The 17,043-nt window shown below is 35.9% G+C and overlaps 1 protein-coding gene across 2 annotated transcripts in view; it reads right to left on the reverse strand.

Annotated features, from left to right (window-relative positions):
* SMG1 (SMG1 nonsense mediated mRNA decay associated PI3K related kinase) overlaps positions 1–17,043 on the reverse strand; it is a 62,570-nt gene that overhangs the window by 35,524 nt on the left and 10,003 nt on the right. For both annotated transcript variants that reach the window (XM_030460221.1, XM_030460220.1), the window contains 12 exons: positions 14,136–14,291; positions 9,475–9,611; positions 7,982–8,040; positions 7,041–7,254; positions 6,143–6,268; positions 5,974–6,046; positions 5,181–5,278; positions 3,592–3,765; positions 2,339–2,563; positions 1,587–1,688; positions 889–1,158; positions 171–301 (listed from right to left, as the gene is read on the reverse strand). In XM_030460221.1, coding sequence (XP_030316081.1) covers positions 171–301; positions 889–1,158; positions 1,587–1,688; positions 2,339–2,563; positions 3,592–3,765; positions 5,181–5,278; positions 5,974–6,046; positions 6,143–6,268; positions 7,041–7,254; positions 7,982–8,040; positions 9,475–9,611; positions 14,136–14,291 — 1,765 coding nt within the window. The remainder of the gene's footprint in view (positions 1–170; positions 302–888; positions 1,159–1,586; positions 1,689–2,338; positions 2,564–3,591; positions 3,766–5,180; positions 5,279–5,973; positions 6,047–6,142; positions 6,269–7,040; positions 7,255–7,981; positions 8,041–9,474; positions 9,612–14,135; positions 14,292–17,043) is intronic.

The following is a 17,043-nucleotide window of genomic DNA, read 5'->3' on the forward strand; positions in this document are numbered from 1 at the left end:
GCTGACATACAGACTCCCTGCAATTAATGAAAGTAAAAACTTATTAGGGAAGTTTGGGCAAAAACTTAATTGTAATAGCCTATTTGAATTAATCCCTCCAACAATACATTCTATTCTCATCAGTGCACCCTAGTGCTCTCAAAATACTGAGGAATTATTCTTCTTCCTACCTGGAACAGTGTGAATATAAGGTATAGAGTACTGCATACTGCACAGCAGGAAAATGAGCTGCAATGTCACCATGAACAATCATCAGATTTTTACTCAGTAGTGCAAATACAGTTGGTGAAAGGGCCCACATCTAGAAAACAACATAACAAAGAGCATTAAAGCAACATAAACAAAGAAACATTATAAATAGGAGCTATTTTAAGTATAGCCTCCTTACCACTAACTATTGTGTCTTGCTGCTTTGCAAGGGAAATATTTTAACTCTTAATAAATTTTCTGACAGTAATTGCAGGTAGTTTCTTCCCCCATTTTAAACAACCTGTTAAAAGCAATTTGTCTTTACTTGGAAAGATCTAGAACAACTCATTTTACATGGCTGATATAGTGCCAGAGGACACACTAAAGTGCTTTTATCTCTCTTCATTTTCAAAAATAATTACTATGATGACATTAGAATAATTCTATGAATAACACTGGTAAGAAGCTCTTCCCCAGAAACTGCTTTTCATTATGCATCAACTAGAGACACAATCCACCCGTTCTGTATCCCTTAAGTTTTAATATTAGAAGTTTTTCTATACCACAATCTATGAAACATACATGATAATTTTATTTGTACATGTCTGCAGTATTGCTGAAATACACTAGGGCGTATTTCAAGTAAAAAGATGCTTCTAGACTTATTTCACAGACTTTATCTGCAGAATTTTTACTCACCCCAATTAGTGAGTTCTTAGCATTTCCAATAGTGCTTAGAGCACTAAGGTCAAATATAACAACAAACTTTGCTTCATCCACATTGAATATACGCTTCTTGAAAGAGTCATGCTGGATTTCAGAACAGGCCTCAGGAAGATGTAAACTATAGAGAAGACTATTTAGAGCACAAGTCATTTCTCCTAGAATCAATCTGTAAGCAGTCTCCAAAACAGGAATGTTCTTCAGGCTCAACACGGCTTGGTATACAGCATGGGCTGCTGCAACAACCTTGAGAACATAAAATGATTACAGAAATTAATTACAGCATGAAATCATAACATTCACCCGTGTAGAATTTAAAATTAGCTATGAAGAGCCTTGTCAGATACACATACCTGTCTGCAGTTTTCTGTAATTAAATACTGCTCACTTACAGAATCTATTAATTACTTTCTGGATCATCTACACAACATGCTAAGCATGAGAGAACATCAGCTAAGGACTTCTCTATTTGTTACCAACTCACCAATTTCGATTAAATCTTAAATGTCAAAACCAAGAATTAGCTACATCTGGCTTTTCAAAAGTTTCATAGGTATACAATTAGATACAAGATATATCTAAGATAAACAAAGTTTTACAGTTTAGTAAAAACAGCTTATTACATTCCAGGAAATGTGTGGAGGCTGCTGTAATACCCCTGCAGTAACTCTTACCTCTTTCTCCTTATGGTAGCGAAGAACAAGGAGTTTAGACTCTGGTATAAATAATTTCTCTACAAACGATGATGGTAGTTTTGTATTTATTTGTTCAATAATCTGAGGATAAAAATCACAATTATTAACATCCTTAACTACCTGAATTGATTTTTATTAGAATAGTTTATTAATGTTTTTCTAGATTGCATATACACTCTATCTAGAAAAACAGCTTCCCAGCAATGCAAATATTGTGTTCTCACTTTCCCAAATTAACAAATAATTTTCAGGTTTTAACAGCACAGCTGAGACAAACTTACATGATTAATTTAGATCAGTGTGGGTTTATGAGTTTGTGTTCTACACAGTAAGAACTGTGTTTTGAAGACATCTCATCTCCCAGGTCATGGCAAAAGTAGATAAATACAACATACTCAGTCCTAACATTCTGAAACTCATAAGGTGCTGCTATCAACTGCAGAGGCCAGAGAAGAGCACTGTCCCACAGCCAAGCCACACAGGGAGAAATAAAACAACAAACAATAAAACAAAACATGAACACTTAAGCTAAAACTAAGCCACCTTGTCAACAAGCCAAATGTATGAGCAAGCTGGCAGCATAAGCCTTGCAGAAAAGAATACAAGCATTCAGAAGAGAAATTTCTTACTTGCAGTCAGGAGGAGTGTAAGATTTACTGAATGTGCATGCACAAAGCAGCAAGAAAACATTTTCCAACATAAAAACCACAATAATAAAAATCTGTACAAACCAGTGTCAACAGATTCAGGACTGAAATGACATAATCAGTGCCACAAGTCTGACAATTTTCCATTTGATCTAATCCATATGCGATGACCATGTCACAGTGTATGGTCATACTTGGTTCTAGGCTGCCAAGTAAAACACCAACACACTCATTGGCAGCTGTAAGTACAGCTTCAGAGAAGAACACTTGGTTTGCTGCAGTCACACATCTCATTACTCTGTACAGAACCTGGAAAATCAAAAACATACCTAAATTAAACTCCATTTAAGAGACAAAGATTGCATGCTATTTAATTGTATTCACATCATTTGATATCCTGTTCCATCACCTACTCTGCAGCTTGGTAAATTCCATCAGTAGAATATTCTGAATAATGCATATCATAGCATTACACTTCAGGTATAAGTTAAAAAAAAATCCTTCAACATGCCTGGTTTCCTATTCAGTTAAAAAACTGCAAAGACCTAGAAAACCTAAGTTCATCATTCAGAGTTCTGTTCAGTTGCAACCGATGCCAACAGAACTCCTCTTGTAGAAGACAGACTAGTTTTGTTTTCTGGAGTTTTTGTCACAAGAATCCTCAGTAGATTAAGATACAACTTATGTAACTATGTTGGCTTTAACTGAGAAATCCATACACTTTAGCCAATTTTTATCACTCACAGAACTCTGCAAGGCCATAAATACCAGCTGTGTAGCTCATGCAGCAATAACAACATTTTGACTGGAGGTATTTTTATCTTGTTCTTTCTATATGCATCCTTCACATACTCTACAATCCCTGTTACAAGTAGTAGAGCAGCTACTTATCATATTATGCAACATTTTTTCTGATTTTACACCATTCTATACTCCACTTTGCTATCAGCTTGGATAGATACAACTTCAGCAGCAACCCTACATTTTATAAAAATCAAACTCTTAATTTGAATTTAGTTTGTATAGCATCACAGCCATCTGAATAAATGTTTACAAAGACAGATTACAAGCACAAACCTATCTGCATGAAGTTAAAATGCATTAAAAATTTACTTCCTGCTAGATATTACTCCCCTGTACTGCTACCACAGTCTATACCTTAATGTTTAATAGAATCTTTGTAGCAAATTTCTTCAAAATATATTTGCTCAAAGCTGAGCAAATACTTATTCATATAAATTCACAGAACCCAGATAAACTCAGTGGTGAATAGGATCATTGTATTGTGATAAATCACACCTGCAACAACGAACAAAACCAAACACTTGAATCCTTACATCAGTTACATATGATTCCGTGATTGGTGGTCCTCTAATTGGGCTGAAGCGCTCCCCAATACTCCTCACCACAGTGCTGAAAACTCGAAGCAGTGCAGCCAGTTTAGGCAGTGATACTGAAGGAGGAGGAATATCTTCATCTAATGATTCCCCAGAAGCCACGTGACTGAGGTCCTAGAGCAGAGAAGTTTTGCCTGTCATTACACATCATTAACAATTCTAATAAATGCAGAAAAGATCAAAATTTGAGATTGAAAATCCTCCACGTTGCGTGTGACGATGATGTGCAAGTCCCAGAGCAGTGCTGGGATGCTGCTCATCAGTTTAACCACTGACAAAGAGTCCTCAGCCTATATATTGCAAATTAAAACAGAGGCTTATGATGTTCCTGGCCCCTGGAACACAATCAAGCATATTGCTGCACTCTCACAACACTTGTCTATACGCTTTTACCACTCCCCCAGGCAATTTTCATCTACCAATGGGAGTCAGGATGTTTGAGTGGCCATTCCCTTCACACTGTTTACATGCAGCTACCTTGATCTGGAGAACATGAATTTACTAGCAGGCTACTTCATGCCAGCTGGCACCAGTGTCTGGGAACATTCCCAGAAGTGCTGATCTCATTAGTATAGATATAGCCTTGGGTCTACCCTGCTGTGAGATAAAAACACACGGGCTGGAGCCACCTCCTGCATGATTTAAGTTAAGGCATGTTATCTTAAAACTCTTCTGTGACTAAGAATATGCACCTTGTCCAGTTCAGCAGACAAGCTGATAACCAGAGACTTACTGCACTGATTAATCACTTTCAACCCTGTGCCTACAGTCAGAGCAGCACAGGTTTCTTGACACTGCCAGAGGTCTGTGTATCCTAATTCTTAAAGCTGTAGCATCAGAAGCCTTGGGGGACATATAAGTACACAAATAAAACCAAATTATTTATTCTCTGAGTGAAACAGATTATGCTGGAAGTACAACTTCACCCATAGAATCTGTGTGGTAACTTACATAATACAGCATAATCTACTTATAAGCATATATGCATATAAGCCCATAGACCTTAACAAAAAGATGGCACCTCTCCCCAAAGTCAAAACTCTTCAATTAACAGCAGATAAAATCTCTGCCCAGTTAACTAGGCAAAGGCTACAAAGTTAAACCAAAGTATGTTAAAATAAAAAATAATAACTTTTAAAAAAACACCAAAAAAACCCAAAAACCACAGATTTACTCTCATTCTATGGAATCATTTAGAATCCCTCTCCCTTCAATGTTCACTACTTCTGAAAAACTCCAAAATTGGACTATTAGAGAAAATACCACAAAAAATACCAAGGAAAGACCATGAAGTATTTTCACTGCTATTTGATTATTTTTATTATAACATATTCTTAATTAAAAGGGCTGAAAGCCTGGCTATAATGCTATTTAGGTAATTCATGAGGACTCTGTAATTTGAACTTCGTTCACCAGGGAAACCATACAATTTTTTAAAATACAAATGGAATACATTCATAGAAATCACAGCTGTAGATTATGAAATCCACACCAACTAACTTAAGCGTGTACCATAAAGTCTTGTTTACCTCAGCATAAGCTTCCATATCTTCTAAAAACTGACCCAAGAGTGTGGTAGAAAAAGTAAGATCAGCAACCCAAAAGGGCTCCAAGCTTTGCAGCCATCCTGTATAAAAATACCAGGGTAATTAAAACAGGGGAACAAGGTAACATTAGGAAAGTTAAATTTTAGTTCATATTCCTGAGATAAAAGTTGCTAAGGTAAGAGAAGGTTACCTGCATGACAATTGTAAGTTGTTTTTAAAATAAATTCCATGTGCCTCTTTTGTCCCTTTTACAAACTAATTTTAAGGTACAATCCCACCCCATAGCAGCTAAAATTTAAGGATAGAATCTAGGACTATGACACAGGAAACACAGACCTGCTGTGAGTAACCCCCAAGACAACTAATTAACCTATAGGAAGAAGTTTCCCAATTTCTGAAACACTTTTAAGGTAAAGATTTTCTAGAAGTATGTAGGAGAAAATTTCACAGATATATACTTTTTTAATATATATATATATTTATATAGATATATTTCACAGATAATACTTTATGATCTATAAACTTGCTTAAAATCACAATTAAAAAATATCTTTTCCAATGTAATGTCAAAATACACAAAACAACTGATGTTTTAAATATAGCCTGAATAAAGCATCCCGTTTTAACAGCTAAAAAAGCAAATGCAAATGTACTAAAAAATTAGGAACAAAGCATCATGTTATGTAACCAGACACATTGTGACATCTTCCTTGTCAGTAGCACATCATCTGCAAGCCAGAGAGGGCTGCATCAGTGACTGCTTGGCCAAACTTACCAGATACCTGTTGTGTCAGTGAAGGCTTCTGAGTGTGATCTATATGCCACCCAACCAGTATGTCCACTGTGTCCTAGAAAGCAATTTTGAGAAAAAAAAAAGTTACTTACCCAATTTGCTGCACCATTTCTATGTGAGAAAGAAAATGAAGAGGACAAATTACACTTACCCTAAAATTGGTGCTGAAAATGTGTGGGTAGCATCGGGACACCAAAAGGATGCACTTGACACATTTGCACAGTAACTCTGGTGTTTCCACATTTTCTAGAATGGACTGCAGGCTGGTCATTACAAGCTAAAAAGTAAAGCAAAGCCACTAAGCACTCACTTCACTAAAATGTGTGAAAATGTTACAGTACTAGACACAGATTTATTCACTGTTGAATACATTTTAGCAAACTATTTCGATTCAAACAAGGAACATCTCAATACTCTTTCTGCAGAAAGGAAAAAGGTAAAAAGCATCACACATACTGCAAATAATAATTTCAAATGAGCACTGGTTTGAAATATTGCAGACCCAGGTCTCAAGGCTTGGAAATGCTTTTCTTTAATTCTTTAGCCACAGAGCAACTAAGTTCTTGTTTCTCCTGCTGAAGCTTTTTGCCTCTGTAAAGTAAGCAATAAATGGAAGCACAGATCTGGACACAGTTCTTCTACAGCCAACAGATCCTAAAACTTGAACCAGGGGATCAGATTTTTCTTCAAACATCCCACAACCTCTCAGCTCTTATTACAATTCAACTTTAAATATTGTGAATAAGAGGTAGCACAAAGAAATCAATAGTCTGGGTTTTGTGGACCATTCCACACTTGATCTCTTTTTTTTGGTTTCAACAATTTTCTTACTCTTGGATCTGCAATATATACCAAAATGTTGAATCAAAATATGGATCATTATACAAAAACTTGGCATTCCCCTTCAGTCAGAAAGTTCCTACTCAGTTATAATTATACTTACTCATGTCAATGTAGCTTTGCTTTTTGTTCATTCTGGTTTAAAAAGTTGATTTAAACATTGCACTGGAAAAAATCTTTAATAACCCTGTTTGATCTTGTTATCTTACCTGCATTAAAGATGAAAAGGCTTTCTTTTCTCCTACAGTCTCCAGTGCTTTGTAGGTTGCACACAAATAAAGAAGTTTAACTTCCTCTTTTGTGGATGAGCTGAATTTGCTAAAAATCCATTTAAAGATCTTCTCAGCCTCATAGCTCAGAGAAGCACAAAGAAGGCCAAGACAGCAAGCTCCTTCCTGTCTCAGTTCTTGAAGCAACTTGCTACTGTATTTTTGGGGAAAAAAAAACAAACAAAAAAACTTGAAATCTCCAGACATGAGAGCAGAACAGAAGAAAAAAATAAACAAATTAAAACATTTTCTAAAGCAGAAAAATGTAATCAAGAATGAAGTTGCTTCTCTCCCACTTAATGGTAGCACAGATGAAAATAAAATTAATAATCTGGAAAATTCTGTATTTCTGTGAAATAAATCAACTTGAATAAAAACATGCAATGAGCAGGCTGTTCTACTCAGAACACTATCCGAGGAATGAAATCTTAACATACAGCTGACTTTGGGTAATAACACTCATGTTATCCCCAAAAAGCTCCCACACACCTGAGTTCCTTCTACATACGCTCTTAGTTAGATGTAAATAACTTAAGTCAGGTTGTTAATTTTTGCAAGCTAGACAACCACAGCAGCACACTACTGTATCCAGGTGGTTAAACACAGCTGAGGCAAACTGTGTATTACCTGCAACACAAAAGCTACATTCATGCATTAAAACTGTCTCTGTGTGAGGGGTACTATAGACACTCCAGCAGTATTGTTGACATGCCTAAGAGTCTTAAACCTCCCTCACTTTCTTCCTGTTACATGCAAAATTAGTGAATTAATTTCTTCCAAACTTTTCCTCCTCCATTCTTTATCTATGTTGAAATACACACCTAACATTGTCATAATTTATCTCTTTTAAGCCTTTGAACTGCTTGTTTTTTCCAGCTTACCTTTCATTGAGTACATCATGAATGGCAGTCAGGATATTATCCAGTTGTTTAACCAGTACCTATAAAAGGCATAAGCATAATAATGGCACAGTAACTTCTGCAAACTAGGTTCTGTTTCCACCCCCATTAAACACTTCACTGCCAATTCTGTTTCCTAACAGAATGCTATTATGCTTTCCGTGGCCACTGCAGAGTAGCAGGAACTATATTAAGCAATACTGCAATGTTATCCTAGATGTTATATTTCATATTTATTTAGAGTAGCCACAAAAATACTCTGGCAGCCTGCTCTCAGGGTTTGTTCTAAGTTTAGTACTTGCTGTTAAAATTACATCACAAAAGTAGGACTCAACATACTGGTCATCAGTAGTGCCTACTGAAGACCTGGTGTCCTATATTAATAATCAATTGTACCAGCAGAACATTAATTGACCAGATAACACACCAAAAAGATGGGGGGAAAATGCATTGAGAATAATGGAAGTGATTTAAAAAAAAACAACCCACGGAATAATTGTGGAAAGCATTTGCTGCCCAAACCCTTGTATTAACAAGGATTTTGTTTCAGAGGAAAGCTGAAGTAGTAGGTAGGCTTACACATGGTCTGCTTATACCTAGGTGCACAGAAAAGTCTCAATGGTTAAGTCTCACACTTTTAGAGAAAAAGCACAATTACCATTGGCTAATTAATATATAATGAGAGTGTGAGCCAACTTCTTATAAATATGGATAGACACATAACCCACAATTGAAATACCACAGCATTGCCTGTAAATGAGGCAGGATATTAAAGCATCACTTCTGCTTTCTCAATACTTGGAGAACTGTAAGCTCTCTGAAACTGTAGGGGAAGTGTGTCAGACAAAATACTATCCAAAATAAGCAATATTAATTAATATAAAAATATTGTGGGACATTTCTTCCCACCGCCCACCCCAATCCTTAAGAAACACTTGAAGATATTTCAACCCATTAAAAAACTCAAAGATGCAATGAAAACAAAAATACTTATTCCATTTTCTTTCCATAAAAGGCAACTCACATACAAAGGTGTTTAGAGCTAGAAAGCTGAGTAACTCTGAGTTATTCACAAGAGTGTATAAACATCTGAATATTTAAAATACAGAAACAATACTTGAACAAGACAATACACCACACTTCCTTTTTCTGCTATTGCCTTGCTGAAAGATCCAGAGGATATTTGCTAAGACCAGTCAAAAAACCCACATGCCTGCCATATTTATTCCCACAGCTCATGCATTCAGTACTTTGCTTTAAGGCAATAAGTCGTAAGTAATCAAGCAATAAAAGATGTCCTTAATGCTAGAAAAAGGACAGGCAATCCAGGAATATACTTTCCTTTCTTGTGGAAGGAAATTTCTTGAATGCAAGATATTCCTCGCAGGCATATCCCAATACTCAAACTTTTTTGAAAGACAATTTTATACAACAAAAAATACTCCAGTGCTATGGAAAATGTAAAAATTACTGACCAGTTTGTTTTCTGGTTGCTGAATGAATTCTTTCAGTTGCTTTACAGTAGCCAGTCTTCGGTCTCTGTCGTCTTCCCGAGTAATCCTCCGAAGAAGATTTGACAGTCGAGACTCGTCAGAATAAGTCAACGATCGCTCTGAAAAAGGCAATTACTGCTTTTCTCTACAGCACTGGCTCAGGAATACCTCTCTTGTCTGAAATCTCTATCTGTAGACTGGGTAAGTCATAACAGTGACCGCAGAAGTAAAGTAAAAAATAAATCCTGATTTTAAAGCCAGTTCGAGAAAAAATTAAATGTAAAATCTAACCTAGCGACTAAAATATTTCACTTCCTCTGGCGGGCAGCCCAGTACCCTGGTAGAACTCATTCAGAAGTAAGCAGAACTGTTATACTTCTACACAAAACTCTGGATTTAGTTCCATTCTACATAAATGGAACTAAAAAAGGGGCACAGTAGTATTAAATCAGACTTGACTGAATATATAAACAACAATACTTTGAAAATAGTTTCCAAACATCGTGGAAAAAACAAGCTGCTTCATGATGCAAAGAACCAGATTTAAGCTCAACAAACTACAAGAAACAAGATCATCTTATCATTTTGTCACAAGAAGAAAGATTATGTATGAGTAGTCCTCCTACAGCTAGCAGGGTTCTGTTTTGAGAAGGAGAACAGATCTACTTGTCCTTTACTGAGGAACAGAAGTACACACCATGCAGAGGTGCAGTGGCTACTGCTTGGAAAGGAACATAACACAGAAGAATTAGCCCTTTCCTAAGAAAACATTTAAGTTGACCAATAACATTACTGGTACCAGTCCAAGTCACAAGTTTACCTGATCTAGGTACCAATTACAGTTAATTCAGATGAATATTTCATTTCCTTCAAATGCAAAAGAAGGAAACTACATTCTTTTGGAAAGAAGAAAAAGCTCCTGGTGGCTCCAGGTGATTGTGCCCTACACCCACTTACATCTCTTAACAGTACTGAAATAACTCATTTTCTATTGAAATTGAGTTTCTCTTCAAGAGCTCCCTCTGCAAAGACTTTACTACAGACAGGACCTTTGCTGGGTACTCCTGACTGACTCAGCTCTGCGATGCAGATCACTATTGAAGCAAGACTTGGACATCAACTTCCCCACTTCTGGGAGAAGCCTGGGAGAGTGCTGCACCTGTAACACTTTGAATCTATATATATAGATATATAGATATATATATACACATATGTGTGTGTGTATATATATATATATGTAGGTGTGCATTGAAGTAATTAATTACAAGTTTATACTTGCTTTACTAGTAACTTGTAATAAAGAAATTTAAGAAACTAAATCCTTTATGTTTTTGCATAGTACAGAATCCTATGAGCCCATCCATGTCAGTAACTCTTACAAGTTATGACATCATCTACAGAAGAGTATGTTTTCTGCATTATAGTAATAAAAAACATCCTCAACCTTATTTTCATGTATTTATTTTTCTGAGTTTTAGAAGAGAACATGAATAAAATACTACTTTGATATTCTGTTTATTGTCAGTTATCAGTTTAAGCAATTAATTTTGAAGACACCTGACATTCTGAAGGATTAGGGAGGCTTAGCACACATTAAAATAGCAGTAAGTCTGAAGGATCAAATCTACATTTTGTTCCTAGCTAGAACAGCTACATAAGACATGTTGAGATATTATCTGACAGCCATGAAGACTACTTTTAAGATGTCACTGATTTTACAGAAGACTAAGGCATGCATATCCCCTTAGGAAGAATTAAGTTTCTTTTCTTTTGCTTTATCTGGAAACCAGTATTCAGTAGTGGATAAAAAGCCATATGTCTTGTGAGAAACATTCAAGGTATCAAAATCAGAAAAGGCACCTTCTGAAGCAGTGTCAGAGGCCTTCCTCAGTGATGGTTCCAGACTAATAACTATGACCCCCACTAGATGGTCACTTCCATTTGAAGATCTCCTTGAGCAGCTGTAGTCCAAGGCTTGCCTGCCAATGGTCAATGTATAGACAAACTCCAGAAAGATGAATCTAATGTAATTACCCACTCAAAACTTTTGATCAGTCCCGAAGAAGAAAAGAACTACTAGGAAAGATGCAGTCTGCCCTGGGGAGTGTATGATGTTTATCATTGCATTTAAAATCTGAGTAATAGGGGAAGGTCAGTAGGCCAGGGAAAAAATGGGAGGGTTTTGATACTTCAAATGGAATTGTTTGGAAACAAAACACATGCAAAAAAAGAAAGTTTTTTAAGATCCATTACAATGGAAATTATCACAGACTGTGGTACACAAAAAGGGCAAATGCTATTCATGAATAATTCCATGTAAACACTCTTCTGCTAGGGAAGTAATGAAAGTACCTTAAGATGAACTGAATCTAGAGATACTTATTTTACTATTAGTGTCTACATACAAAATATCTTAAAAGAGCAATTTGAATCCATCCTTGAATAACTCAATGAATTAGCCACTACATAACATAGTCCTTCTTAAGAAAACAGAAGTGCCTCATAAGAAAGAGAAAGTCTATTGTTACAATATTCCTACAGCTGCACTCTACCAAGCACCTCGGCAGCTACAGCAGCACAGTGGGGTTAGGTCACCAGATACTGCTCTTCAAGGGCAAACCAGGATGCAGTGGTTTGGAAAAGACTGAAAGTTATTTACTAATTAATTAAGATGTTCTGGATCTTCTCAAGGAAGTAAAAAAGTCTCCCCTCATTCCTAGAAATGTTGGTTGACTCTTCAGTTTTAGATGAAACATCAACAGTTTTCTTATTACAGGATAAACCTGTAAAACTAATTTATTTTGTAGTATGGTTGTGCTGTTCTACATACAAAAAAATTCCTAAAACTAGAGCTGTATAAATAAAGCTACTACCACCAAGGTTACTGGTATGAGACACACACTTAACTACTACTAGAACAAGATGTACTGTTCAAAACTCTTAACTATAAGCAGCTTTGGTTTTATTCAGTTAATATCTGACTAACACTGGCACTACTCCCTAAGACAATGTTAGCTGTATGCTGAACCATAATCTTTACCTAAAAGTCAATAAAATAAGCAGGAGTATAACTGAAGCTGTACTAATCAAAGCATTAATTAATGGACCTGAATGGTTTCTAATTTGTGAAAAAACAGCTAGGCCTCAGCCACATGCTAACATCCTCCCAGAAGACAACTATTTCAAATATTGCTTAATGCACACACTAACAAACAAGAATATAAGAAAAAATTTAATAAATAAGAATCTGTTGCAACATAATCCATGTGTACTTTGAAGATATGAAAAATCAAAATCTCTTGCTCAAACATACAATCACAACCACCACCCAGATAAAAAGGAGAAACTTGTGAAATCTGACATCTAGAGGACACAACATGTACCAATGTACAAGTCACAGGCAGTGACTTCAGCCACCTGAAATTATAACTCCTAACATTTTAAAGATTAAAGAAAGGAGGTGCTCACATACCTAGGAGAATAATCTGAATTTTCTGACAGTACAGAAAATGGTGGATTGATACACAAACCCACTACCAGAAGTATTATTTACACAGTGATCTCTCTCCAATAATTCTTTATTTCCTCTAAATAGACACAATTTAAGACACTAAAAGGACTGTGCAATTCTTAAATGCAGACACTGGAATAGGATTTTAAAGTCTGAGTTTAACCCACTACAAAGATCAGGCTTTTGCAAGTCTTGTCACCACCTGCATCTCAAGTTCTTCCATCTGCAAATCACATTGAACACTCCTCAGAATGTTCAGAGACCTTTTGTCTCCTCTGAACTACTGATCCCTGAGGAGAAACACCATGTCCTCATATGTTTATAATGTCCCTGGCATAAAGCAGTCAGGTTTTGTCACTGGCTCAACTACCACTTATACTAAGTAATGCAATAAATGACACTGCTTAGTCATAGCCAAGTTTCTATTTTAATTCAAAAGTCCTTGGAACAATTTCATCTATTTTTTTCAACTATGATTTCAAACTTAGTGGGAAAAGTGAAGACTTCTTGCACAAAAACACATGCCAAGATTCCTGCAAGTCCAGATTCACTCTGGCTGCATCTCCAAAGACCTTGCCTCCATTCTTACAAAGCCTTCAGTTCCTCCCTGGCCTCTAATCCTCAGCTGAGCAAGAAGAACATCAACTGTGGTTGGTTCAGGAGTAGACATCAACTGACTAATCAACTTGTATGATGTGATGACCCATTGACCTGCAGGCCAGTGAGAACAGGTAACAGCTGAGCTCATCACTGAAGGCTTTCCCACATGTTAATTAACAACCCGTTACAGGCACCAATTTTCAACAAATCTAAGAGAAAATTATTATTCTTCTTGGAACCTTTGATCTCTGAATAGTTTGATAAAAGGTTGAAAAGCTGTTTAATGGAAATTGAAAGACTGACAGCATAAACCATAGAGTTGAGAGATCTGGCCAACCTCTGGAGAAAGCTTCAGTGCAGAGAACAGTAAATACAAGATGACAGTTGCCATCAGCACCATCTCATAACAAAATCCATATAGATTGCCTAACCATAGTGAACTGCTTTTCATATTGTGAACACAAACATATTTTATCAACATATTTGTTAACAAAAGAGATCTTCTTTTCCTGAAAATCTGTGATCTCCTTACCCTGTGATTTCCTCATGTCTTTTGTGGCTAAAGCACGATTCCCATGCGGAACACTGGTAAAATCAGGATTGGTCACATTGTTAACTCTCAGCTCTTGCCCCAACGACTTCCGACCATAAGTATTTTCCCCAGATCCTCCATTGACACTGTAGCCACCTGTGGGAAAACCAATGTGAGATTAAAAGACTGTCAGACCATGTATTTAATAGGGTAGTGAGTTATGAGTTATTCAGTGGATAAGCAAATTGGCAGCCCTATCCTCTACTATCTTCTTTAGCTTCCTTTTTCATTTTATGTGCAAAAATGTTTTGTTATGCTCTGCTTATTTCCAGGTCACATATTCAGAATCTGATCAGCCTATTTTTGAAGCATATGAAAAGAAATCTATTGCAATTAAGTTTAACATTGACTTTGTTGTATCTGGAATTTTCTTATTACTATTTTTGATCCTACATTTTACAAGATCCTTGACATCAAACTACTAGTACCCACAGCTAGATGCATTCACTTCCTTGCTCGTTGACTATGCACAACAAATTTCCACTTTTTTTGTTCTAAATCCACCATACACAGTCAGTAAAATGGCCAAAAAAAGGAGAAAGCTTATAAAAATCCACAATTGTTTATACTATAATGTACAGTGTCAATAATTCTCCCTAAACATGCAATAATCACTATTTTCACACTAACATTATCTTAAAATTGTTAAACTCAATCCTACATTCTCCCACTTGAGAAACACACTGTACACCTTTGGTAGTGATAGTAATACAAGTGTCCTTTTGATTAAGTTTTTTTTACTCCTAAAATCACAAGAAATTACACACACAAATGTTGAAAACAAAGGTTTTCCAGTCTACAACACCACTTTGAAGGCCACTGTCCCCCTCTGCAGTAGTGTGAGAACTGAAGCTGTCCCAAACCTGCCCAACACTTCATTCAACATGAAGCTAGAAAAAATATCACCACAATTGGACCTGCATCAGTGTATAAAAGCAAGACTGGGGAAAAGGAGAGGTTGCTCTTCATAAAAAGAAGCAGTCTACTAAGATTACAGGATGGATTAAAAAACAGTTTAAAACATAAAGGTGAATCTGGAGCTTCATAAATGTAAAGAATATAATCTTGAATGAAAAACTTTTGATAAAAGAAGCTGTAAATTACCAGTAGAAGTTTGTGTATTTCTACATAAACGGGACTACTCTACCATTACAGAAAAACCTGTGCAAAGTCTCAGTTGCAATTGCTTAATTATAAATACAGTAAATTTGTGCATGTGTGGATTGACAACATTAAACTCAGTTCTTAAATATAAACTACCATGTCTGTCATCTTATTTTGTCATAAGAAAGCAACACCATCCTATGAAGGAAAATACTTCTGACAGCAATAATTACATTTATGACTGAACAGAAGTGTATCACTAGAACTCAAAGCAGGAAAGAAATTACTTTATCTGAAGATATCAGATAATCATGCATATAGGACTACAAACATAAACTATCAAAAGCATTCATACTACCATATAATATTGAAGTTTTTAAAGCTATTTCATACTTTCCTTCCAGCACACAAAAAAATCCCTCCTTTTTTGGTTGTCTGCAAAGACAGGTAATATTTGCTACAGTGTATATGCTGTTAATGAATTAAGCTCAAACTTTTATTCTCTCACTTGACTATGTATGATACACTGTTAGTAAAAATATGAAACAAATGGTCATTTAGAGAATTAAAAAACCAGGGGGTTTTGGCAATAAGGTGAGCAAAAGGACAGGAGTCAGTTGTCATAAGTTGCAGCAAGGGAAATTCAAACTGGATATGATAAAACAATTATTTACCAGGAAAGTGGTAAAGTAACAAACATGCTAAACCTCCCATCCTCTGAGGTTCTCTTAAGTGAACAACTTCCAAAAATTTAAGTTGGAAGTGATTTTTATTAGAACACCTGAAACTGATGGTGGTGGTGGGGTAATAATTCTCAAGAATTCCAGGTATATGCCATAAGTGTATCTAGGACAGAAAAGCCAGAAGTTCCTAAAATAAAAATTCCATTCTGGTAGACTCCATCAGATTAATTGAAAAATCTTAGTAAATAAAGAAATTATCCTGCATCTGTAATATTACAAATTTCTCACAAAAGAAAAGTGGACTTGAGGCACTTGCAATTTTGTTTCATAGTACAGAATACAGAATGTTCTAATCACATCTTTCCAAGTCACACCTGAACAAAATGGTACAGTTAAAGTGCTGAGCTAGCAGAGTCATTCCCTGTAAGGCACAGTATTTGAGGGAGAGAGAGGTGCATCACAAACTACCTAACTGAATTGGTTCAAAATTTACTATTTTGCTATACTAGTCCCATTTTTAAATACCAGCATACTTCAAAATGTAAGAAGAAACTACTACACCAGTCTGTGTGAAACACAGTAAAACTCTCCCTGTTAGCACTGACAAATACACTGATTTTCTAAGCAGTTTCTCTGTTAAAATTAATAACATCTTAAACATTCTTGAGGTATGCCAGTAAACAGATACCTGTTTCATGCTCCTGCCTCCTACTAACAGCACCTACTACTTATTATAAAATAAATTTGCATCAGCACACCCAGCTCTAATTCCCCTAAGATGTAACACTTCTTTATAGATAGTTTCAGGGCAAAGAAGTAGGGGGAGTGTGAATGTTTCTTACGTTCCTGAACAAGAACTCCCACACCAATATTCCTGTGAGATTTTTTTTGAGTCTGGCCTGCCTGAAGAAGATTAAAACAGTCTAAAAAGTCACTCTGCAAGTAAAGAAATTATCCTGCTTGATATCTGCATTCAGTGATTAAAAAATACTCAGAATGCAGATTTATTTTTCATAAAGGTGAAAAAGATACACTTGACTCCTAAACAAAGATTGTGTTTT

Source organism: Calypte anna, chromosome 14 (assembly GCF_003957555.1).
Source record: "Calypte anna isolate BGI_N300 chromosome 14, bCalAnn1_v1.p, whole genome shotgun sequence".
NCBI lineage: Eukaryota > Metazoa > Chordata > Aves > Apodiformes > Trochilidae > Calypte > Calypte anna.